The sequence below is a fragment of the Rattus rattus genome, chromosome 8, assembly GCF_011064425.1.
Source record: "Rattus rattus isolate New Zealand chromosome 8, Rrattus_CSIRO_v1, whole genome shotgun sequence".
Lineage (NCBI taxonomy): Eukaryota > Metazoa > Chordata > Mammalia > Rodentia > Muridae > Rattus > Rattus rattus.
In genome coordinates, this window is record NC_046161.1 from 6241164 (window position 1) to 6267594 (window position 26431).

General features: G+C 38.3%; 2 protein-coding genes across 2 annotated transcripts in view; both read right to left on the minus strand.

Annotated features, from left to right (window-relative positions):
* Cntn5 (contactin 5) overlaps positions 1 to 26431 on the minus strand; it is a 1166275-nt gene that overhangs the window by 336020 nt on the left and 803824 nt on the right. Inside the window, exon 8 of the mRNA XM_032911019.1 lies at positions 2820 to 3023. Within this exon, the coding sequence (XP_032766910.1) occupies positions 2820 to 3023 (204 nt within the window). The remainder of the gene's footprint in view (positions 1 to 2819; positions 3024 to 26431) is intronic.
* Positions 12516 to 12875, minus strand: LOC116907833 (heat shock protein beta-8-like). Its single transcript, XM_032911018.1, has one exon. It carries the CDS (start codon positions 12873 to 12875, stop codon positions 12516 to 12518), a length of 360 nt encoding a protein of 119 aa, XP_032766909.1.

Below are 26431 nucleotides of genomic sequence, written 5' to 3' on the forward strand. Positions count from 1 at the left end.
GCTTGCTCCACAGTCTGAACTCATGCCTAGGGCTGTCAACCCAGTTAAAGTCTTGTTGTTAAGTAGTAAGTTTCCCAAGAGGAAAACTTACTACTGTTTTTAATTTAAAATGACATGGCTGACTAATTGCTACTGTCTAAATTGACGTGACTGTCTAATTGCTACAGACAAATGCAACTCTCAGCCCTAATCAAAGCAGCATCCCTTCACAGTGAATTGCAGTGTATAGACTCATGGCTGCTTCGGGTGATAAGAATACAAGCGATGGTTCTGTCCTGAGGACACTTAGACCTGCCTGACAGGATCATGGATTCCTGAGGGAGAGGGTAGAAAGAATGTAAGTACCAGAGGATGAGGAGGAGGCTCGATGAAGGCTATGTTCTGGGTAAAACACAGTAGTTCAATTATGATCATACAGGAGCTGTGGTTTCCTAACTGAGCTTGTCAACCATCAATCATAGATCAAAGAGGGGGGTCATACTCTCTGTGGAACTATTGGCTACTGATGGACTCTTGTGGACAGGAACTCAATGTCTTCAGTCATACATCCATGGGTACTCACACTACCAGGTTCCAGTGCCTAGTAGTAAATTTTGTTTTTAAAAGGAACATTTTAAGGATACATATCTCAAATCATCTTAATTATCTTGAATAATGTGATACTGAGTTATTCAATATTGCTATAGTAATGATTCTTAAATATCTCATGTTTTGCTGTCAAAGTTAGTTATTAAGAAACGTAGAGAACATGGCCACAATTGTTAAAGACAGCATGAAGTAGCTTTTTACTGAAATTTTAGTTGCTGCTGTTATTTTTTACCTATGTATCTGTGACATCATCTATGTGGCTTTTGGTAACATTTAGCAACTTACAATATTGGGCTTCTTATGATTATGGGGGATATTTCATTATATATATATACATATATATACACACATATGTTGACTTCCTAAATTTTGAATTACTATATATCCTATAGTTTATATATAACTTATACGTAAGCAAACTCTTACAATAAGAACAATAAGTAAGAACAACTCTACCAGTACATTCCATAAGTGTCTTAGTGGTGTCTATTGCTGTGAATTAATGCATGACTGCAGCAAGTCTTATAAAAGAAAGTATTAATTGAAGGATTGATTATACTTTCTGAGGCTTAGTCCTCTGAAATTATAACCACTCATGATGCTGGAGCAGTAGCTCAGAGCTAAATCCTTGATCCATGGGCAGAGAGAGAGAGAGAGAGAGAGAGAGAGAGAGAGAGAGAGAGAGAGAGAGGGAGGGAGGAAGAGAGAGAGAGAGAGAGAGAGAGGGAGGAAGAGAGAGAGAGAGAGAGAGAGAGAGAGAGAGAGAGAGAGAGAGAGATCAAAATTTCAAAGGTCACCCTCAGTGACACATCTTATAAGGCCACACCTCTCTCCCAATCTTTATAAACCTCTCAAATAGTTCCACTCTCTGGTGAACAAGCATTCAAATATATGATCCTATAGGAGGCACTGTCATTCAAATCACCACGAGCAGTGTGCATTTTTAAAAAAAAGAATTTTAAAGCAGGTGTAGTATATATCGAAAACACTTGGCATATGGGAGCAAGAAAACCTTACAGCTAGCTTTAGCTACAAGAGACTGTCTTGTGGAAAAAAGCATATAGAAGAACTATAAAAAGTCTTGAAATACACTTTTTAATACTTTAAAATCAATCAGAATTCTCATTCTCTAGTTCACTTCTTAATAATGCCTTCACAGATAATTTTTGTTGCACGGCAGAACAATCTGCATATCATATATCAACGACAATCGAGCACTTGACTTTTTTAATGCAATGCCTAACTGTAAATGTCTATAAATACAAATGAGGTGTTTAAGTGTGAAGACGCTGTGGAGAGATGGCAATTCCTATAATTATAGCATCATTACACCTGCCTGGGCTGCACTGAATAGCTAAAGTTACAACTATTCCTATTATTGGAAAAGTAATAACAATTATAATTGTACAATGAAGTATTAAGAGCTTAATACTCAATTTGAAGGCAGATGAGCTACAAATGCAATGAAAACTGAGCCCATAGAAGTCATGCAGTTAATACACATATGCTACAGACAGACACTAACGACACTAAGTTCACATGGCTCTCCTTTCCAGGTGCTTGTCATAATAATTAATTAAGTAGCATTATGATCAGTATTTATCCTCTGTGAATTATTCATTTCCCATAATACCATCGCACCCATGCCTGTGTATGTGGATACATGTATGTGTGGACATGTGTATATGTGTGTGTGCAGGTGCATGTCTGTGTGCCTGTGCATGCATGTGCATGTGAGTGTGTACATGTGTGTGTACATGTATGAATAGGCATGTGTGGGGTGTGTGTGTGTGGGTGTGCATGAGTGTATGGAAGCCAGAGGTTTACGTCATATGTCTTCAACCTACCTCCACCTGTATTCTGAGACAGTCTTCTGTTTACCTGGCCAACTGGCTTGGTAGGCTGGCTTGCATACTCCAGAGACATTCTTGTCTCTGCATCCTGAAGTTGGAATTACAGGCCATCTGTGCCTGGCTTTGTGCATAGGTCCTTAGGACTTGAATTGTCATGAATCACAGCAGAGCAAACATTTTACTCACTGGGCCATTTTCCATCACTCGTGTCAACATTTTTATTCTGTGGTATACACAAACCCAGATTAAAGAAATGCATTTATAAATAGCATAGATGCCTTGTAGTTGATTTGTATTAGGTCAAGTACTTGGAAGAGGAGCAACGATACATCTTGATTTTTGCATATGAAATGCTCATCATTTAAGTCTGCAACTCACCATCATTTCGAAGCGTGAGTGGGGTTGGAGGGCTGAGCACGCGAGCATTCGTTACAGCATTTTTCACCAGACAAATGTAGCTGCCAACATCTGATGTTTGCACTTTAGAAATATAGAGGTTGCCTGTCTCTTGGGATATGAACCGCCGGCTGTCCTCTGCCACGAAGGAAGGGAACTCATTGAAGACCCAGCTATAGATGATCTCTGAAAACACACAGAATTTAGCCGTTGAATAATAGAGATCACTTAACTGGCAGACAAAGCTCAAACAGCAAGGGCTTTGCTAAACATTTCTTGGATCCAAGGCCGCACATACTTGATCTACAAATAATTTAATATATTCTATTCAGAGCACAGCTCTGGTTTGTGGCTGTGGGAAGAGGTCACAGAGTTCTTGATGCTCTGCCTCTATTCCCTTTCCCTTTGATTCTGAGGTGTACTTGATATTCAGTACTGTCATAACTAGCACGCAAGTTGAAAGTTAAAGAGATGATGCCTTCTTCTTCTACATCAACTTAATAGGTGAATTTTACCCAAACTATAGAAGGATATAGAGAGATGGCAGCATATGTTGTAAATGAAAACATGGGATATGTGCTCTTAATCCTATTGATCTATGCAAACTTCTCCAGTTAGGAGACAGCTGGACTAGAAAATAGATTTTACTCATTTGTTAATCAAATATTGGCTGTGGATCACCCCAGGCCAGACATCATTCCAAAGAGAAAACAAATTAATGTTTTCATGAAGCTATCCATGTGATGGGGAAAACAAGGACATTTAGACCATGGAGTAACAAGTACTGAATGGGAAGAAAAATAAACAGAGAAAGAAGAAAACTAAAATATCTTAACTGGGCTGGAGTGCAGTTGGGCTGAAGCTGGACTGCAGATTATGTTTTAAACAGTCTCTCCATCTCCAGAGTGAAGAGGAGAGAAATGAGACAATCCTAGGAGGAGAGCAAGCAAGGGAATGAATTCGCAGCCACAGGGAGCTGGCTTTCAGTAGTTATAAGAGACATTGAGTGACAGTGGCTGTGATGATAGTGAGAAGCCAGTGACCACTGATTACATCAAAACCATGGCAGAAGACTGCAGGGATGGAGAGATGCTCTCCACGTAACAGCACTGCTGCTCTCATACTGACCCAAGGGGGTTCCTACTGTACACATTGGGCAGCTCATACCTGCCTTAAATCGGGCTCCAGGGGATCTGTCATCCTCCTGAACATATGCACATAGACACAGAGTTCTAAATATAATTAAAATAAATTTAATTAAAATATCATAGAAGATTTAAGAAAAAATGATCATCATAAACAGAAGACAATTTAAGGCTTTATATTCAAGTTACTGAGCAGTTAGGAGAGTATATATATATATATATATATATATATATATATATATATATATACATATATCTGTATTTTTAAACAATTATAGAACAAAGTTCTTTGGAGATGTGGGAACAGTGAGACCAGAGCTTTAACCATGACATCTCAAACTGATATAATGTCAGTTATATGATTTGAATTTGAAGTCAAAGCCACTAAGTTCTCAATTGGCTTCAAACTCATGCATGCTATAACTGGAAGAACAGATTCAACAGCTTGCAAAGTTACTTGTTTGCTCCTGCTTGCAAAGTTACTTGTTTGATAAGGCGACTTAAGTAAGTTTTAAAATGACCCAACATGTGATTATAATCTACCACTGAAATTGGGAAGATTCACTTTATATTGTGAGTTTTCTTTTTTCCTCTCAATCACCCTTTGCTCTCTTATTGTGGATTGCTAAAAATCAGCTCCTCTCTCTCTTCCTTCCTCCCCGTCCCTTCCCCTTCTCCTCCCCTCCCCCTTCTCTTACTTTGAGCCTATATTTCCAGATGCTCAAGTACAAAACAACCCCAAAACAACCTATAGGACATGGTCTAGGGAAAAACCAAATACTACTCTTCTGCAAAAGAGATGTTGCAATACATAAAGATGCTGAGGGAGACAAAGACCCAACTACACATCTTTGATCACTAAATTGACCTCCAACACTGGAAATAGGTTACATTTAACTGAGTCATTGGTCAAAGGGACCCTGTGCAACCCTGAAACAACCCAGGCTGTAGCCAAGGCTATTGGTTACTTTCTATAACAGGATGGTAAGGCCCCATTGCTGTACACAACACCTAAGTTGTGGGACACAGAGATGTCAGGCTGGTTCTTAGGTAGACTCTTTACTCCTACTGGCTAGTGTTCATGCTGCTGGAAGGTACTCTGCACATTGCCAGAGGAAAAACGTAAATACCAAACCAGCTACAAACCCCATGATCTACGATGGTAATAAGCTAGTGCAATGTTGTCACAAAAGTTGTCAGAGTAATCAACCACTCACTATCTGATTGGAATTAAAGTTCACACTGTAAGATAGAACCCATATCTCCCGTTGGTCTGTTGTCCAAAAGCAGAGACTAGATAGGACATGGACTAGGGAAAAAACAAATAGTACTCTACTGCTAAAGGACTGTTGCAATAAAGCAGCCCTTAAAGGCTATACATGTAGACCAGAATTGTGTTCAGCCACCATCAGAGAAGATTCTACCTGTAGTAGATGGGAGCAAATACTGAGACCCGCAACTGGAAATGTACAGAGTCTCAGTCCTAAATGGGAGGCATTCACTTAATCCCTTCCCTTAATGTTCAGGGAACTCTGCAGAGAGGAGATAGAAAGACTGTAAGAGCAAAGGTGATGGGAACTCCAAGGGACCAGGGCCTTCCAGACAGAAGAGGACTGGTGTACATATGAACACAGGGAAGCTGTAGCAGCAGCAACAGACCAACAGGGGTCCAAGCCACAGGGTGTCCCTGTCCTGACAGGACAAATGGAATGAACACAAGACGCATCCCATACCCAGACACGGTCTCACAAAGGAAACATCTCAGAGCCCACGAAGGAAAACTTAAGGGCAGGTTGTATTCCTAGTAGTAGATGATAATACGGAACAAATTCAGTGGTATTTTGGAGTTCGTTTTTTTTTTTTAACCTTACATATTCTTTGCTTGTATTTTATAGTTTTTTATTAGTTTTTTTTTTTTTTTTTGGCTTCTCTGTGTGTGTGTGAATGTGGGTCTTAGCATCTGTGTTTCCTGGGCTTTTTTCTTTTGCTGTTTTTATGTTTGTTCATTTTGTCCTATTATGATTTGCTTTTGTTGTATTTGTATTATTTACATTTTAATAATAATGTTTATAATAATAATATCATCATTACTTTCTCTCAGATGCCTATATGTATTCCAATAAGACAGAGGAAGAAAGGTTATGTAGAGAGAGAGTAGGCCGAGAAATGAGGCAGACCCAGAAGGGAGAGTAACCATAGTCAGTATGTATTGCATGAGAAAATTCTGTTTTTAATTAAAAAGAAGAAATGATTAGAAATATTCAAGTGAAGTGACAACAATTATGCATGTGAAGTATAAGTAAATTATGCCCCTTGCTAATTAGATCCTAAGTACAAGGACCTCTCCTGTCGGACAAAATGCTCCCTCTAACTCTATTGGTTATTCACACCTAATTTACAGAAGTTTAATATTTTCACAGGATTTTGCTGAAAATTTCTTAAACTTTGAGACTATTTGAAATTTTGAGAGAGTAATGAGCAAGTAAAAGCTGATTAAAGAATTATAATTTCTTATATTAATAGTGTTTATTGAGTCAAGGATTTGTAAAATATTTCAAGGCCAGGATGCCTATAAATAAAGTTGCCTCTTTAAACATCTCACAATGAAATGGGAATTCCAGGGCTCAAAAATGCTGATTCTATTTTTGCAGTTAAATTCTCTTTTCTACATAAGCAAGCGGTTCACTATGCCAAGGACGAGAAGGAGAATACTGTACAATAACTCAGCTGACACATGAAACTGGGTTAGATTTCATGCCTGTGCCCAAAATAGGAATGTTGAATGGAGTCAAACATCTCTTAAGATCTCTGTTTACATTCTCTGTAAAGGCTTTTGTTACCTATTAACATTTATTAAAATCCTCTTCAAATTTTACTTTGATAATAAAGAGGAATGCAGTTACTTTAGGGATAATGTTATAGTGTAAGGACTATAAAGTAACTCAGGGAAACTAGAAAGTATAACTGTTTCTATGGTTTTTAGTGTTTATTTAGTGTGCTACTTTGTTATGTATTCACAATGTCTGGCTCTTAAAAATACCATAATAGTATTGATTTGTTAAACATTAACATTTTTGGTATCATTTAATTTCAGAAGATGTTGATACTACCTGGCAAGCCATGATTTACCCATTTCAACAATGTCTTTTTCAAAGAATATTAAATCCATCTCCTGTATATTCAAAACTAAGTGGTAAGACAAATTTTCCTAATAAATTCAGGTTCTTGCTTTCTTGCTGGACACTTTCTCTCCTCCTAGGTTGAACTCAAAGTTATTCTAGTTCATTAATTTAGCCCATCCAGGTCCTGAGGTCTTGATTTGATGTGTGTACTTTATCTCAACCTCTGTTCTCTAGTTAATCCAAATATGTATCCTTAATGTTGACATACAATCAAGATGCAAGCTTCTATACTTTAAAGTAGATTTTCTTGATATTAAACACACACACACACACACACACACACACACACATTTTCATGATAAAAGTCCCAAACAAATCAGATCTAGAAAGAACATCTCAACATGATAAATCATTTATATAAAAGAGTTTAAAGTTAACAAATCTCTCTCCCTATAGTCTTAAAAAAGACAATGATTTCAACAACTGTTGTTTCTGTGGGATCTCCCAATTCCAGAACTCCAGTCAGAGCTGCCAGACATCTAACTTGAAAGGGAAATAAAATTCTGTTTGGATATCGATAATATGATCTTCTATTTAGAAATGTTCCCTTCAAATTTACCCCAAACCCTGGTAGAGTAAATTAGTTCAGCCTTGCAACATATTAATTATAAATTGTTTGAAATATCATCTAATAATTTAATATCATTTACAAGAGCCACAAAAATGAGATACCTAGGAATAAGTGTATAATTGGTAGTGAAAAAAATCTATTCTCCTAGAATCATGACACTGATGAAAAAAATAGATTGAGATGCCAAGAAATAGAAATGCATCCCACATTCATGCAGGATCTATATTGATGGAACTCAATATTTCCCAATGTGATCTACAGTCAGTGCAATCCCTGTTAAAGTACCAGTGACATCCATCAGAGATCCAAAGTAGCATTCACACAATTTATATGACTACTAAAACCCCACTGATTATCCAAAGCCACCTTGGATCAAAAGAACCAAATGATGATCTTCTAAATATAAGAGAAATACATACCTAAAAGATAATAGTATTTACATCATCAGCACATATACTGATGAATGAAATAGCATGGAGAAGCTAAACATAAATGAGTAAACATATAGCCCATTAATAACAGAGATTCTAAGGGAAAAAGAATGCATAGTTTATAAAATAAATATTTGCAAACTATACATTTTATAAGGAATTTATTCCCATAATATATAAAAATCAAAAAAATCCCTTATAAACAAAACATATAAACAGTGATTACGTGAGTTGTAGAAATCAGCAGGTGTTTATTAAAACAAGATATACAAACATCCAATCATCAATCCAAACATCACACAGAAGATGTTCAGGCTACTTAACAGCAAAGAACAAGTTCTTGGGTCTGGGCTCTTTATATGGGATTGAGGTTCAGTTCTCAACAGCTATGCCATAGGTCACAACCATCCAGCAGATCTCACTAGACTCTCCTGCCTTTTGTTGGTACTGTATGTACATGGTACTGCTGAGGCTTTGGAGAAAGAAGAGTGCTATGTCTATTGCTGGGAATGTGAATGACACCCAACAAGGAAAACTGAATGGCAACATCTCAGGATAGCGACAACTAGAATGATAATAAGGTCTTACAGACCCACAAGTCAGGAAATGAAAGATGTGAAGAGATACTTCTCGTTCAGAGAAGGATGATTTGAAGCAGCAGAGAAATGGAAACAGTCTTAAACATGTGTGAAGTAAGGAGTGGACAAAGATAGAGTGTGAATGTATAATGGAACACCACTGGGCCACTGACTGTGATGGAATTCTGCTCTCTGTGGTGACATGGATACGACTGGACGTCATGGCTCTTGCTCTTGCCTTTCTGCTCCTGCTCTGTTCTCTTGCCCCTTCCCACCTCTCTCTCCATGTGCTCAAGGCTGGCATTTACCCCCACCCACTTCTCCCTCTCTCCCTCTCTCTCTCTCTCCCTCCCTCTCTCTCTCTCTCTCTCTCTCTCTCTCTCTCTCTCTCTCTCTCTCTGTCTGTCTGTCTGCACTACCCTTTCAACTCCACTCCCCATGCCCTGAATAAACTCTATTCTACACTTAAAAGAAAAAAAAAGCCGGAGGTCATTGTGTTAAGTGAAACTAAGCAGGCACAGAGAGCCAAGCACATCCTCATGTCTCCAATTTGTGGAATCTGAATCAGGAAAGCTAGAAAAACGTCATTATTGGAGGGTAGGAAAGCAGTATGAGGTGGAAGTCTGGCATGATGGGGGCAGACACTGCAAAGCAGACACTGCATGTTACTGCAAAGCAGGTTTTCTCATGTGCTCTTGTACATCACACTGACTATAAATGTTACTTTAATGTAGTATTTTACAAAATCTAAAACAATTCAGGACTGGAGATGGGCCTTAGTGGTCAAGGGCAGTGGTTGCTCTTCCAGACAACTCAGGTTTTATTCTCAACATCCACACGGTAGCTCACATCAATTATAACTCTTGTTCCAGAAGATCTAATACCTGTTCTGTCCTTCACAGATACTTGGGATGAAAGGAGTACACAGACATGCATTATCCTGTATACTTAAATGTTCGTGCATTTTAGATATTAGTTAAAACAAACTCACCTTAATTAAGGTCAGACCTATCTTTAACAAAACCATGTCCTGGACATATATTGCCACTTGATCGAATATATGGGGATTTTCTTTTCTTTTATGAGTTTCTGATCGTTAATAAATTAACAATCCAATGTGGCAACACCAATTTCATGATAGAAAATAATCTTAAGAGTTATTTTTTTAAACATTATTGTTTTGTCACTACCTATTCTGTTATCATTTTTCTCTTAATTAAATCCTCACAAGGAGAAATCGTTACAATGAGCAGTGGAATTAAAACTAAATTTAGTGGCACATCGGCATTTTCATCTGTTAAATTTGATAGTGGAAAAAATGCAGAGAGGCTCTCCTTGTCTTGTAACTGAAGGTCCAGGTTTATAATTTCACACATTTCAAACCTTCAATACTTTTCTGCAATTTATTCTGTGTCAAAGCTGATGCTCTTCTCGTCGGTTCCCTGGCAAAATAAAATCGTTACTTAAGTGACAAATCTCCAAATGCATGGGGTATGTAAACAAGAATTTCCATACAGGCGAGGCTGCTCATTTCTCATGGCCACGGTGCCATTGATGGCGAAAAATGTATGAGTGGAGAATGAAACCATGTGCTGCAAGCTCCAGTTCTTGAAAACAATCTCAAAGAACAGTTACACGTGATTCATTTCAGCATTTTCTAATAGAGCTGCAATCTGAGAAATAACTGTTCCTCTTTCTAATAATGTATGTACACAGAAAAGCTTCGGGTCAAAGAATTTAGATCACAATGCAAACAGCGCCAGCAAAGTTCATGGGCCCAAGTGATAACAGCACTCCCTCCCAGGAGACAGCTTCCCTATTCCTGTCAGCCACTGAAGGGCAGATTCAAAAATCAGCAACCTCTTTATTTCTATGTTCTCTTCAACCTTATTGTGTATGTGATAGTTCAGGTGATAGGTACTAGCAAAAGAGTCTGTCTGTCCTCTTTTCTGCTTATTCCTATGACATGAGATTCAATATTTGTCAAATCACTAGAATTTAGTTTATTCCAAAGTATAACTTTTAGTTTCTAATGATATAATTTGAAAAACTTTTGTATTATTCATTAATTTCTACTGATTCACTGAAGTATGAAGTATAAGCAGTTTGATATTCACTAATTATAACATTTACTTTAATTCCATTACTCAGTTTGACAACCTCTCCTCGTGATGATTTAATTAAGGGAAGATACTTGAAAAGGATAATAGAATAAGTTAGTAGCAAAAAGATAAGTTAAAGAAATATTTCTAGGTTGTTCTCTGTCATGGGTTTGATATTAGCAACTGGAATTTTAGCTTATTAATATTACAAAAGAAACTGTAGAGAATTTTCCAATATCCCTTACAACTGAACCTAAGAAAGACCAGAAATTAATAAGAACTGAAAGAATAGTATTCTAAGCTATGCATATGTGATTAACTCTTGTGTGTACAATGCATGAGGAGTCAAGAAGGAGGTATCTGATTCTCTGGAACTTGAATTAAAGGCAACTGTTAGCTGCATGGTATGGACACTGGGAACAGAGCTGCAGTCCTATGCAAGAGCATTAAGTGCTCTTTACCACTGAGTCACCCCTGAGAAGCACCTCTTTTATTTTAGTGATGTGGATCATTGTTGTAACAGAGAGGGTCCCTGTTATACATGCTTGGTACTCCTGGAAAAATAAAACCTCAGTCTTCATTTTTCAACAGTAAATATTTACAAAATATATAAATTGCTAGGCTGAACCATATTTATACAGTATGGAGAACTTTTAAAATTTTAAGCACAAATGTGAGTTGTTCACATATTTTATTTGCATTGCAAGTTTATTTGGGTATTCATGGACTTGACTTGTTCCACTGAGTCAGCTACATGGGTTCTTTTTTTAAAAAAAGAACACCAGCTCCTTTATTATTATCATTATGGTTTACTGTTATCTTCCCCTTAAACAACAGCACAATTCACACAATGAAGACACACACACATCTCCCCATATACACAATACCACTAGCCTGCGTGCCAGACTGTCTGGCCTTTGCTTGGTTCCTGGTGGAGCTCCTTGAAGACCACTCTAAAATAAATCTGACTTAGACACAGAGAACACAATAAAGTGAGACCTTAGCCAGAGAATTAACTGAGTGGCTCCCAGAGACCTAGGTGGTGATAGTTTGAGAGTGACGGGGTCATGCTGCAAAAAGAGCACTGTTGTGTGGCGATGGGTAAATTCCATATGGGGTTATAAGACCTGCCTGTAACCTCTTCTAGACAAAGAGTTTAGAGACACTGAGGTGAGCCAATGAGTCCCATCAACCAAGACACATATAAAGAGGACCCAGGGCAGGGATCTGGGTGATGGGAAGGTTCCCAGAGAAAAGCATTAGCTGCAAGGTAAAAATGTAACATGAAATCTTCAGTTCCCATTTGCTGTGCTGTGTCTTTGCACAGATAAGGTGAAGAAAAAAAAAACTTCCCAGTACTTTGACCTAATGTAACCAAGAAAGGCTGGGCCATTGTGTCACCCTTTGGGGAAATCTATTACTACATTATCCAGAGATGGTCATTAGATTCTCCCTCCCATACCTCAACATCTGAGTTGCCTTAAATCTGAGTGCTGCTAAACTACTATATCCTCAAATCTGAGAATCTCTGGGGTTGGGGCCGGAAGCAAAATAGGACCAAGGCTGACGTCCTAGGAGTAGGTGACTTCCTGGTTGTCTTGAGGAAGTGCATTGTTCAAACTGCTCTCTCCAAAGGAGGGACTTGGGGAGCCTCAATGACGAGCAGACTCTAAAGAAGTGAGACAAATGCGGCCACTGGATCCACTTCTGCAGGAAACTGTATTTTCTTGGTGAAGTTCCTGGAGACAATCCCACCTTCCTGCTGGATGCCTGACACTTCCATGTATCCATCCTTGGTCTTTACCATCAGCTCTTCTGGCTTGAAGCTGTGCATGTTGACACACACTTTCCAGGGCTCCCCAGGGAATGGTGGAGAGCTCCTGCCCTCAGCAGGCACCTCAGACCTGTCTGTGGCTGTAGGCTCTCGGGGTACCATGCCAGACCTTAGCGTTCCAGGCCAGGCAGAGGAAAGCTGAGGCAAAGTCCATTCGGGCCAAGGGGCTGTCAAGTCATCTGGGAAGGGGTCCATGCCAAAGCCATTGTCCCCAGGCAGAAAGAGAGCAGTGAGTTCTAGAAGGGGTCTCAGCCAAGTGACTTGGGTAGGAGCATGGGAAAGGCAATTGCCCTTCCACCTTGGTGTTTGTTAAGCTTAGCAGTTACATGGATTCTTTTTTATTATTGGATATTTTCTTTATTTACATTTCAAATATTATATCCCAGTTTCCCCTCTGGGAAACCTCTTATGCCATTACACTCCCTCTGCTCTGCCACCTACCCACTCCCTCTTGCCTCCCCGCCCTCACATTCGCCTGCACTGGGGCATTGAACCTTTACAGAACCAAGGGCCTCTTCTCCCATTGTTGCCGAACAATGCCATCCTCTGCTACATATGCGGCTGGAGAGATGCGTCACTCCATGTGTAGTCTTTGGTTGCTGGTTTACTCCCTGGACACTGTGGGGTGTCTGACTGGTTGATACTGTTCTTCCTGTGGGGTTGCAAGCTCCTTCAGTCCTTTCTCTAACTCCTCCATTGCGGATCCCGTTTTCAGTCCAATGGTTGACTGCGAGCATCAGCCTCTGTATTTGTTAGGCTCTGGCTGAGACTTCTGTCCATTCTTGGCATCTGCAATAGTGTCTGATTTGGTGACTCTATGTAGGATGGCAGTCTCTGGATGGCCTTTCCGTCAGTCTCTCTGCTCCACACTTTGTCTCCGTATTTCCTCCTGTGAGTATTTTTGTTCCCCCTTCTAAGAAGGACTGAAGCATCCACACTTTGATCTTCCTTCTCCTTGAGTTTCATGTGGTCTGTAAATTGTATCTTGTCTATTCCAAGCTTTTGGACTATTATCCACTTATCAGTGAGTGCATACCATGTGTGTTCTGTGATTTGGTTACCTCACTCGGGATAATAGTTTTTACTTCAATCCATTTGCCTATGAATTTCATGAAGTCATTGTTTTTAATGGCTGAATAGTACTCCATTGTGTAGATGTACCACATTGTCTGTATCCATTCCTCTGTTGAAGGGCATTTGGGTTCTTTCCAGCTTCTGACTCGTATAAATAAGGCTGCTATGAATAGTGCAGCACGTGTCCTTGTTATATGTTGGAGAATCTTTGGGTGTATGCCCAGGAGTGGTAAGGCTGGGTCCTCAGTTAGTAACATGTCCAATTTTCTGAGGAACAGCCCGACTAATTTCTAGAGTGGTTGTACCAGTTTGCAATCCCACCAACAATGGAGGAGTGTTTTTCTTTCTCCACATCCTCACCAGCATCTGTTGTCACCTGAGTTTTTTATGTTAGCCATTCTGCCTGGTGTGAGGTGGAATCTCAGGGTTGATTTGATTGGCATTTCCCTGATGACCAAGGATGCTGAACATTTCTTTAGGTGCTTCTCAGCCATTCAATGTTCCTCAGTTGAGAATTCTTTGTTTAGCTCTGTACTCCATTTTTTAAAGGACTTATTCGATTTTGTGGAGTCTAACTTCTTGAGTTCTTTGTTTATATTTGATATCAGCCCTCTATCAGATGAAGAATTGGTAAAGATCTTTTCCCAATCTTTGGAGAGACATTCGAATTGAAGGTATTTCAGGTTATTTATACTGTGATCTGGCTTTAGTTGGTATTTTACTGAGAATTAGTTTTGATAGTTTAAACTGTTAAATGGAGCATCTATACACACCAGTTTGATGACTAGATTTGTGGTTGGTTTTGTAATAAAGTCCACCAGTGGTCAAGCACAATGAAAGGACTGAGAAGCTAGCTGTCAGTAGAGAACTTGCCTTCCATGAATGAAGCTATGAATTTCGTTATCAGAACTGAAGTGGCATTGTTTGTAATCCCAGTGCTTGGGAGGCACAAACAGGTAGATTCCTGGGGCTTCCTGTTTAATCAGCCTAATCTACTTGATTAATCCACTCCAAGACAGTAAGGGATCCTGCCTTGAGATAACAAGACAGAAGGACACTATAACATGCCATCTTGCAGTCACATACAGAATCATGAATACTTACCTGAACATAAACTTACACACATACACTTCTGCAAACTAGTAAGAAATTATTACACAAAAACATCATTTAGGGAATTATGAGATATAGTACATGTCTGGGAAAAGTGTGTAAGAGAATTTAGTATGAGTTTTACATTACACATTTTGCACTTAATTCTTCACCCCTCTCCCTACCACATCCATGTTTGAAGGCATCATAGTGAGGAATACCTTTGATTTTAGTATCATAAAGTTCAGAATTTCAGAGATCTCTTTAACTGTCTTCTGACCGTGAGATTTTTGACGAGTATACATCTAATTTATTATTTTTACAGATGGTAACCTGAACTGAAGGTATGCAGAGTAGGTTAAGTGAGACAATACAATTAAGGTTAATCCTTCAGAAACGGCCAATTTTTTTCATAATCACTTTAATTCTCTTCAATATTGAAAATAATGGGTCAACCAGCTAACCTATCAGTGTGAGAATAAAGAGTCGAATTTGCCTAGATGACCCAAAATTTAGCCTTTATCATTAGGCAATACTGTATAACCTATTGTATTCTGGGTATCGTGGTTTACTTTCAGTTTTTATAAAATGTGATGGTGATGTTGTATGACACAGTTATGCCCAAGAGAGCTGAACCACTTAGGTGAGTGTCCAATATAAAGGAACTGCTCTACAAAGGCAGGATTGGCTCACAAAAAATGGCCTAGTACATTGTAACAACAGAAATTCATCTTGTGCCTTGTACAATGGGATTTAATCTCTTCAAGTGTCAAAAGTTTTTTTTCCAATAAGTACACTCAGCAGCAAATAGCCTAAGAAGAAGAACCAAGAAAGGTGTTCATTTCTTATTCATCTCAAGAGAATCAAGATATTTTAAAGCATGTTGTAAGAAATATAAGAAAATTTAGAAATAAAATTATCCTAAAACAGAGCAAACCTGATTGTCACATTGCATTTTGTTACCTCTGCTAAATGGAACAAAGTAGCAATTCTCTCTAGGGTTTTAAGCCATGTAATTTTATTATGCTTGTTGCCTAAAGTCAAAAGAAGTAGAATTGTACTTTAAAATTATAATATGTCACCAAGACAAAATAAAATGTTACATGCACATAATTAAAAACAAAATTAGCCAAATGGAAGATAAGAAAGGAACATTTATAACAGAAGCTGTGGGGAGTTGGCATTCGTTGTGATCCACAAGTTAAAAAGCTCTGAGTTAGTGAATTCCAAGCTCAGGGTTTCTTGCCACTACACCAATTAGGTGACAGCAGCTATTTTTATTTTCTCTGCAGAATGTTTCATACCATAGAAGCCCCTTGCATCCCACAAGTCCTGTGTCTACATGTAAAGGTCACTGGTTTCTCTTTTAAAAACACAACCCAAATTTCTTGCTTTGCTAAGGGATTTTGAAATTATTTATGGTGAACTCTAAATGATGACAGGTCTGGGTCCAGCATTTACTCCACAGTGTGCAGGAGTTAGCAGCCCAGGTTCAATTTAGGCTTTGAACTTCACATTAAAAAGTATCCACTCGACATTTCCCACAATGTGCCGCTAAACCTTATACAGTCCAACCCTGTATTAGCAGTATAAATTTTGTGTTTTGAAATATTGTCAGGAATTATTACTGGATATCCTTATAAAACTGTGAAGATTTTAGCTTGAAAATACATATGTATGGAGAACTATGGGCATTATGAGGTGCATCCACAGGGCACCACCAAAATGATGGAGAACTTCATCTGCTCATAGATCAGAACACTGGATGCCATAATGGTAACAACTTCAGTGAATATTTATCATCTCACATCAGGCTCTTGGACAGAGAGGTAGAGAAATAGGTCCTTTGAAGGTGATTTATTGAAGGAATATTCCCAGGGGATGGGATTGAGGGAGCTGGTAAGAAAACAATACAACAGAGCAAAGCATGGCTGTGCTGTCTGATATAACCTGACTTACAGTTGATCCCTTTGCGTCCTCATATGTACATCTCAACACAGAACAGATAAGTGATAGACTGGAAATCACAGCAGTCAACTACTGCATTCTCTTCCCTAGGTTACACGAGTATTGCTTCCTGGTTGGGAAAGTTGGAGTAGAGTAAGATCAGAGACCACAATTGATCGGGTGAGAAAATGTGTGAATAAGGGCAGAGACTCGTATGCAGAACAGCTGTGAGGTTTGTCCCATGGCCATTAATTTGATCTAGGACACTTAAAACTCATTATGCTCCAGGACTTATAGTATATAGAGTAATTTACGCTTCAGCCTATTCTACAGATGAGGAAACTATGGCATAGAGAACAGTAACTTATTAAGAATCATTACTAAATGTAAAAAATCTGAATAGTATTAGTTTCAAACATTTATTAGATGGAGTTGTATTGCTATTGGGTCTAACTTAACAACTGAATAATCTAATGGTGAAAATTATGGCTAATCAGAAACATGTCTACATCTGACTGTCAAGAACAAAAGCAAATTGCAGTTGTTTTTGTTGATGTCATGTTGCTGTGAAGTCAAGGCATATGACATAAAATCAGGGTTGCCAAATTGATAGAGACAGAATGAGCAACTGTCGCACTATGCCTGAAATGTGTGTTGGTATTGACAAGAAAGGTTTACAAATGGTTACCTACCAGAATCCCAGAAAGTGAAAAAACAACTTTGGATTCTTACATGCATAAAAGTCTATGAGATAAGAAATTTGTAAGATTTATCTTGGGTGATATTCAAAACCAGCAAAATGGAGTCCATGGATAGCAAAATAAAAACTTCTCATTTTCTTAAGTACATTTAGTAAATTGATACCTTTATTCAAATGACATTCTTATTTACATATAATTATAGTGAATTTAGTGTTACTATGTGCATTGGGAGCAAAAGTGCAGCAATAAACTATTATAACACTCAACATTTATATTGACAGTGAATTTTTAAAGTATACATTATTTTTAACTTTAAGCTACGCAAACTTTATCATATGAACTTGAGTATTTACCATATCTAAATATTATAGAAATAAATATGACCTTTATGATTCTTCTCCCTTCTAAGTAGAGTCAAGGAACAACACCCTCCATAATTATGATTTGCCTAAATTTGAGATGTTCAATGGGACACTTGGGCTAGTTTGGAAAGTGCACAATGGGACACTTGGGCTAGTTTGGAAAGTGCACATTTACTGCAGGCAACTATAAGGAAGATAAACTGATAAACCAAGATTGTCCCTCAATTTCTTACACTCAGTGTCACCTGTGTATGCCTTTGCTTCACAGCTTAACTAGCAGTCATTAATCCTTCATGCAAATCCTTAATGGTTTTAGCAAAAGTAATTTATTTGTCATGGTGTCACATGCTGTATAGGAGTAGTAGGGGCTGTCTCTTCATCAAGAATATGTGAAATGGTTTATTTTCTGCTCCAAGAGTTTGTACCCATAGCTCACCTTCTCCGGAAAAATTTCTAATCATAAATACATAATAATCTCTCCTGATATGTAATCACTATAATACATCTTCAAATTGCTCTTCACTCAAATTCACATAGTGTGACACTTTGGGCTAGTCATTTTAGATGAGTTCTTTGAAGAAGTATAAAAGATGACAAAGTTATGGAAATAACAGAAAGAGTCCAATACATGTTCATAAAATTTGAACTTTCTGAAAGAGACTTCTCTGTTAAAATGTAGCTTGGATTGAAATTTTAAAATTATGTTTATGCCATACTTTCCATGTAGTTGATTTTATCAAATTAGTAACAATATTTATTTGTGAACTAAACAATATGACAATGTCTATTATTAAACAACATAGGAATCTTAGTAATTAAAAAGCTCATTAGAAAGGAAATGTAGGAGGTGGTAGGATCTAAGAGGAGATGAAGAAAGGGAAAACTATGGTGAAAATATATTGTGCAAAAAATGGGTGTCAATTTTAAAAAAGTAAACAATGTCCCAGATTTCCTGTATATTTTGCAACGGGACCACTCCTCCACTGCTGGTGAGAGTATAACCTAGTACCGACACTATGGAAACCATAGCTGGTTTCTCAGAACATTGGGAATAAATCTATCCTAAGACCCGTGCAAAGTACCACTGTTGGGTACATAAACCAGACAAAACTAATAGAAGAAAAAACTAGGGAAGCATCTCCATCAGACCCCAAGGGCACTGGGAAAATTTCCTGAACAAAACACCAATTTCAATCATGTTCACTAATGGTTTTATTTATAAAACTGCAAAGTCAGAAACTGGGGAAAAACCCAACAGATATCCCATCCTATGAAAGAGCTGACATTTTTCCAAAATATGATATATTTACACAATGAAGTATTTTAAAAACAAAGACATGAAATTTGCAGGTAAATGGATGGAAATAGAAAAATTATCCTTAGTGAGGTAATCCAGAGTCAAAAAAACAAACATGGTATGTAGTCAGTTAAAAGTGGACATTAGCTAAGTAACAAGGAGGTCTCAAGGTTGGGTGGTCCCTGGATCTTCCTGGGAAGGGGTCGTAGATTTTGCTAGTGTTCTGAGAGCAAGTAGCAATGGGAACAGGAAGGATTAGACATCAATGGAGAGAGGGGGAGGGTAGGGGGAGTGGGGAGAGAGAGTCCTGGAAATGAGAGGCATTTGGGGGACGACCTAGAAACCCAGTGAAGTGGAAGTTCTGTGGAATCTCTGAGAGGGACTCCAGTAAAGTCTCCTAGTAATGATGGGTGTGGAGCCCAAACTGGCCGTCTCCTATCTCCAGGAAGACTCCCAGCAGTGGAACTGGGTCATCAATCCATCCACAAATCCTCTGCCCTACAATCTGCCCTGCCTGCAAGATGTGCTGGGACAATGGTGGCACAGGACTTGTGGGGTTGTCCAACCCATGACATTTTGAGGCCCAGTGACTAACACTGACTAGGAACCAGAATCAAGACAATCCAGAAACACAGAAAAGAACCAAATAGGAAGGTAAAAAGAGTCAATGATATGATTCTTAACGATATTCTATCCTCAAACATCAGTGCCTAGCACAACTGTCATTACGGGGCAAACACCTGGTAGAGCCAGGTAAACCCTGAAGAAGAAGTGAGGAAGCATCACAGAGGAGTCAAGGACACCATAAAAATGTGACCCACAGAGCCAACGAAACTTAGTTCAGAGGGGCTCACAGAGACTGACGCAACAAACTCAAACCTTATATGGTCTGAACCAGGCCCTCTGCATATATGTTATGTTTGTATAGCGGGGAGTAGAGCGAGGTAAAAAATCTGGAATGGATGTAATGTATAAAAGAATAATAAATGTTAAAGAGATAAGTGAACAAATGCAGGATATGTACATTGAAATAAAGATGTATTCAAGTACTTGAGTGGTCCTCAGTTTGAATGTAATAAGCATGTTCTAACAAATATATATTTCATTTCATATGTATGGTATAGAAACAAGTTTCTATGACATAAACCTTCTTTCTGAAGCAGCTGTTTTGCTTTTTTCTCTTTTAATTTTTATTACGTGACCAGAATTTGGCATATTTTCATTACTTTCTCTGTTTTTGTTTGTTTTATTTATATTTATGTAATATAAGTGGATAAATATATTTAAGTATAAATACATTCATATCATATATGTAAAAATATTTATATTTATTATTTAACGAAAAAATTCTGTGTGTATGTGTGTACATGCACAGTGACAGGAAGTTGTAAGTTACCCCTGAAAGCAGTTGCTGGAACCTGAACTAGGTCCTTTGCCAATCAAGTCGGATTAACAATCTCCCCAGCTCTGACTTCACTCCGTGAGTTCTCACACAGTGTAATCTCACAAGTTTTCATCTCCAGGATGTTTACTCTTCAAGTATAAACATGTCACTCTTTAGTGGATGCTGACTGTTCAGACGTGCTCTGTATGCTCTTGCCAATGTGGGCTCTACAGTTATTTAATTCTTTTGTGACTATTCTTACCTTATTGTCTCATCAATAATTCTACTGACTGACTTAGTGATCTCTTTATAAAATCACAAGATTTTTAAGAACTATAAAAAGTGATCTAAAAATACATTTTTGGGTTCCAGGAGAAAAATATTACAGTTTCAAAAAATAAAAAAAACATTGTGTGTTAGAGACCTCTTTGAATTTTAAGACTAGAAACTAGTTAGAGATAGTGGATAAACGCACTAAAGGACCACTGATTTAGGAGCAGACCTTTAGAGATGAAAAGGAGCCATTTTTCTTAATAGCGATAGCTTCCAGGAGCAGTGATCACATAAATTGCTGAGATATAGTTTAGGGAGGATCAGATCTATTCCATCAGAGAACATGTGAAGCAAGAGGACAGATCTATTTTTTAACGTGAGAACTTATCCTTTATTTATTCTGGAAGGAAAAGCTTCACACACAGGAGATGGTTGCCCAATTCGCAGCATTTAGGGACAAAGATGCGTATCAGGTGCTCAGCTCAGTATGAGATTAAAGGGACAAAGGAGAACTTGTTTTCAGACCAATGCCACCACATGTTAGAATCTTGGTACCATCACCTGGCACTAGTGGGGCCTTCAGTGAATTATGTGGCCTGCCTTGCTCTTCATCTGTGAAATTATCACACTGACCATTGGTAGGGAATTTTAGAAAATGTGCTGACCATGAGTTCTGTAACGTAGTCAGTGCAGTTTACGAAAGAGAAAAAACTTTTGCTGTTTCCCACTGTACAGCATCAACCTAGAAATCACCTTGCAAATGAGATTTTGTGGCCAGTGAGGTGACTCAGCAGACAAAGGTACCTATTGCAAAAGTCCCCACTGAACTTCTGGGATCCACGTGGTCAAAGGTCGGCTGACTTCCACATGTGTGTGGGCTCTGTACACATAAAATCCAATTTAATTGCTCAAATTCAGTTCATAAAGTAAGCCTCTTATTTAATAATACATTATTAAAAAAGAGATATTTGCTTTTGTACTGCAATAATATACCCATGTGCTAGTCTTGAGACAAAAAAAAAAAGAAGAAAGGAAAGGAAAGAAATGAGAGAGATTATGGAAAATTAAAGCAGCAAATCAGCATACAAGAATAATAGTAGCTTTCCTTTCTCCACTTTCCCCACCCAGTGACCACAAGCAATCCTTACGGGGACATGTTGTACATAGAATTTAAGGCCTAATGTGGGGTCTGTGTGGATAGATGCTGAGGACTGAGAACACTTGCTTCTCTTGCGTGAATGTACACACACACACACACACACACACACACACACACACACACCAAAGACATAAATAAATATCAAAAATTAATCTAAAAACTATTGTAAATATTTCTAAAAATATTGTAAATATTATAAAAGGGCTCTCACTGTGTATCTCTAACAGGTATATAACATACTTTGTTGACCAAGCTGGCCTTAGACTCAGAGAGAAATACCTACTTTTGCCTCCTGAGTGTTGGAATTAAAGGCATGAACCACCACACTCAGCTTGTTTTTTTTTTTTTTTTTGAATATATTTGTTTCCTCTGAGAATTTCATACACGTATACAATGTACACAAACATCAATTATATTAAAACTCCATGCCTTCCAACACTTCTACAATCCTCCAAACTTCAGGTTCCTTCATTTTTAAGAAGAACCCTCTGGCCCTCTCTTTTTATTCTACCCAGCATTTCCAGGGGTTCTTTGAAGCCATTGTGGGGTTTCCTTCCTTCCTGTGCCGTTTTTGTTACTCCAGCCTACTGTTTCTCAGCATTGGAATGATTTCTCACCCGACCGCTTCTGTCACGTGCCTAGACTGCAGATGATCACAGGGACCATTTTAGAACAGGAAGTTTTGGGGGTCACTTCAGTTTGTAGTGAACAGTTTCCCTGAAACTCAGGAGAGGTATCGCTTGTTTGTTTCCTCCCGCTTTGCTTACAAAAGCGTCAATTTCCCTCAGGTTTCCCCGAAAGGTTGCCTATATTCCTCTCCATTACTTTTGTAGAAATAATTAAGTTTGGAAAGTTATTCCATTGTCTCTGCTTACCACTTGCTCTTGTCCAGTGTCTTGCAGTCTCAGCTCTGAGTGCACTCAATGCCCTTCCAAGACCATTCTGACTTCATCTCTAGTAGTTCCACCATACGTACACAGTGAAATTGTGGTAAACATTTGAAAAACAAATTTGTCTGAACTTATTTAATTTTTCTGAAACATTATAAAAAGCTTCATGTTCCTGCTGAAGATACTTGAGATGCTGTCAGATGCCCTGAAAGTTGTTAATGCTGGCTTCTATGTCACTGCACTGTCTACAAATCAGCTTTCAAATCCTGTCTTAAGATGTATGCAGTATCCTATCATTTCTTTATTAGGGGAATTAGACAGTTTCTTGTGGTATGATTCATTTCTTACTAATAAATGGAAATCTTTTAAGAAATCCCACGAGCTTATCCCTGACTAGGTCTGCAACTTTCCCCTCATCTCTCCTGCCTTTCATTCTTCCCAGATGATACCCCTTCATGCTCATGATGGAAAGCACAGCCTCTTTTCAGTCTTAGCCTGTGATTCTCCTCCTGTATACCCAACACTGCCCACGTCGCCCATTGAGTAACTCCTTTAGAACTCTGCTCCAGGCTCTCCCTCAGTTTTCAGCCAGTTCTAGTCTCTCCCCCCCCCTTTCTCTCCTCTTTGTCTCCGCTCTTCTTCCCCTCCACTTTCTCTGGGTAGAACCTTACATACCTTGGCTATATCAGTTATCTCGGTGCTCTCAGAATTGTAAAAAATGGGTGATGTATAACTTAGAATTATTGATCGATAAAAAGAAAGTGTAGGTACTCAAATGGTTACTCCATTTTGTCAAAAATAATTCTTTTGGAAATTATTGTACAAGGTAAAGATTTAGGGTGAAGCATAAAACGGTTTCAGTGTTTATCTGGAAGACTTTGTGGAACTCTGTGAAGACCTCCGCCTATTTGTGCAGACTGCTGTGGGAAGAACTTGGAACGTGAACCGAGGCCCGCACTCTTGCCAGTTGGCTGAGCTGTGTGGGCCTAATTAGATTGACACAGAGCAATTAGTATTTATGGGCACATGATGATATCATTATTAGCTGCTTCTGTAACTGTTGAAAGTGGAAGAATAAATAACGCCATAATTTTCAGTAATGTGAGAGAGCTGCAGTCACAGTCCCAAGTCCATCCCTTTTCTCCTGAATTCAGCTCCGACGTCTGCCATGACTGTTCATTTAAAAAATCAAGCAACCGGTGCTGTACCTGTTTTGTCAAGCTTCCCTTTGCTGTGACAGCATCACTTCAGGACAGCTGCCCTTTGGGTTAGTGCTGCATTAAGATTTTTAACACAGTTTGAACCTTTACTTTCATTATAAAGAGACACTTTCAAAAGGCTGTCTTAACATATCTGGGTTAATAAAAACATCAACATACATATTTCACTTAACCGTTTTTGCTATGTGAGGAGTAGCAACACAGCACTGATTTTATTAACTCTGTAATGAACTTGTCAGTTGTGAAGGGGGACGCACAATTTTAGAACACAGCATGGGAGCTGAGCTTCACGTGAGAGCAAGTCATTGCCCATAACCCACTCTTCCCATCAACGACTGCACCTGTGGAAGAGAAAACTCAAGCATGGAGAGCGATTAAAGGGACAGTGCTCACGCAGGGGCCAGTGAGTGACTTTGCCTACATAAACACTTTCTGCTTGGATCATGAGCTTGTCTCTTTATAAGAACACCAGGGTGCAGGTCTGCACAGAGCCATTCACATTTTAATAACTTTAAAATCCCATAGCACTCTTTGCCCATGTCCCACTCCATTTGTTTCCAATTTTACTTCTGCTACATAACATTTTGTTCATATCTTCTGTGTCCGCATCTCTGAGACTGGATAGTATCCAATGTTATGAAAATGTAAAGACTCTAAAAAGGAACAAACAGCATGCATTTGGTGTTAGCATCTGGAATCGACCTATTGAAGCAAGCTTTTTGTCATCTAGATCAATTTTTTCTGTCTCTGCTCAGATGGCATGGGAGCCACAGGTTGTCCCACCCATTGGAGGGATTTCAGCAACATCTTTAACTACTGGTTGCGAAGGACTTTTCTTTCTTCCCTCAGCCCAGTTTTGGCACCTGAAACAATTTTTAGACATTTCTAGTGAGGGGAGTCAGGGATCTTTGCTAATAAGTTACTTATCTAGAGTTATCTAGGACTTACTAATTTAGTTCTCAGTTGTTTATGTTATTTTGTGAATATTTTATATATGGTGGGTGTATGTAAGTATGCATACACGTATGACTATGTATGGATGGATCATGCATTCATTTGAGACAGAGACTTACTAGACAGACCAGGCTGTTATTAAGCTTTAAAACACAATAATCCTTATGTCCTCCCAATTATCGCAATTAAAGGCATGTATTAATATGTGTAGATAAAGATTATATTTATTTCTTTATGTATGCGTGTGTGTGTGTGTGTGTGTGTGTGTGTGTGTGTGTGTGTGTGTGTGTGTGTGTGTGAATGTATCCGCATGTCCTTGTGGGTGTAGAGGGAGGCAGAGTAACAATAACTGTCTCTATTTCAGTTTGCACTTTATTTATTTCTGAGACAGAGGCTCATTGTGTAACACTGGCAAGCCTGGAACTTACAATCATCCTCCTGCCTCTGCCTTCACAGTACCAGAATTATAGGGATGTCTGGTATGCCTGAACTCACTTTATTTTTTTAGGGCAGACAGGCTTTCAGTGGAGTGTAATGAATTGAATCTGAATTGGAATTCAATCACATTTACAGCTTAGAACTGAGAAACATTACTCATTCTGTGAATTAACAAATACAATGTCATTGTTTGAATAATCTGTCAAGGTATTACCTTTTCTATTATCAAAATAACTGCAATATTTTAATATCCAACTGCTCAGAAAGGAATACTATGGAAATTATTGGGTTGTCAATTTTGTTCATAATGTAAATATTCACAATATGTAAACAAAACTTTAGTTATACCAGCTCTTCAGTAATTTGATTCTGTATAAATAATTTGCCTTGTATATACCCACACTTGTAAATAACATGAAGTCTGCATTCATGTAATTTATTACTTTTTATTCAATCATTTTAGGTTGAGTTTTTGTTATAAAATAATGATGTTTGTATTCCAAGAATTTATTTGATGGTATTAAAATAAAACCCATACAAATTTATTCAAGGTTCCATGAATATTGAAAATATAAAGACTATACAATGAAGTTGGAGGAAAAAGTTTTACAAGTGCTTGGGGTCTGAGCTAAGTAAACACATAAATATGAGGTTTTTAGACACAATTTCAGATTTCTTATTCACCAGATTAAAGGGTAAGCATGACCTAGGAGAGACTGCATGATTTTAAAACCCCGAGTTTCCACCTTACCCCAGTCAGAATCGCTAGGATCAAAAACTCAGGTGACAAAAGATGCTGGCAAGGATGTGGAGAAAGAGAAACACTCCTCCATTGTTGGTCAGATTGCAAAATGGCACAACCACTCTGGACATCAGTCTGAGTGTTCCTCAGAAAATTGGACATTGCTCTACCCAGCTATACCTCCCCTGGGCATATATCCAAAAGATGCTCCAACATAA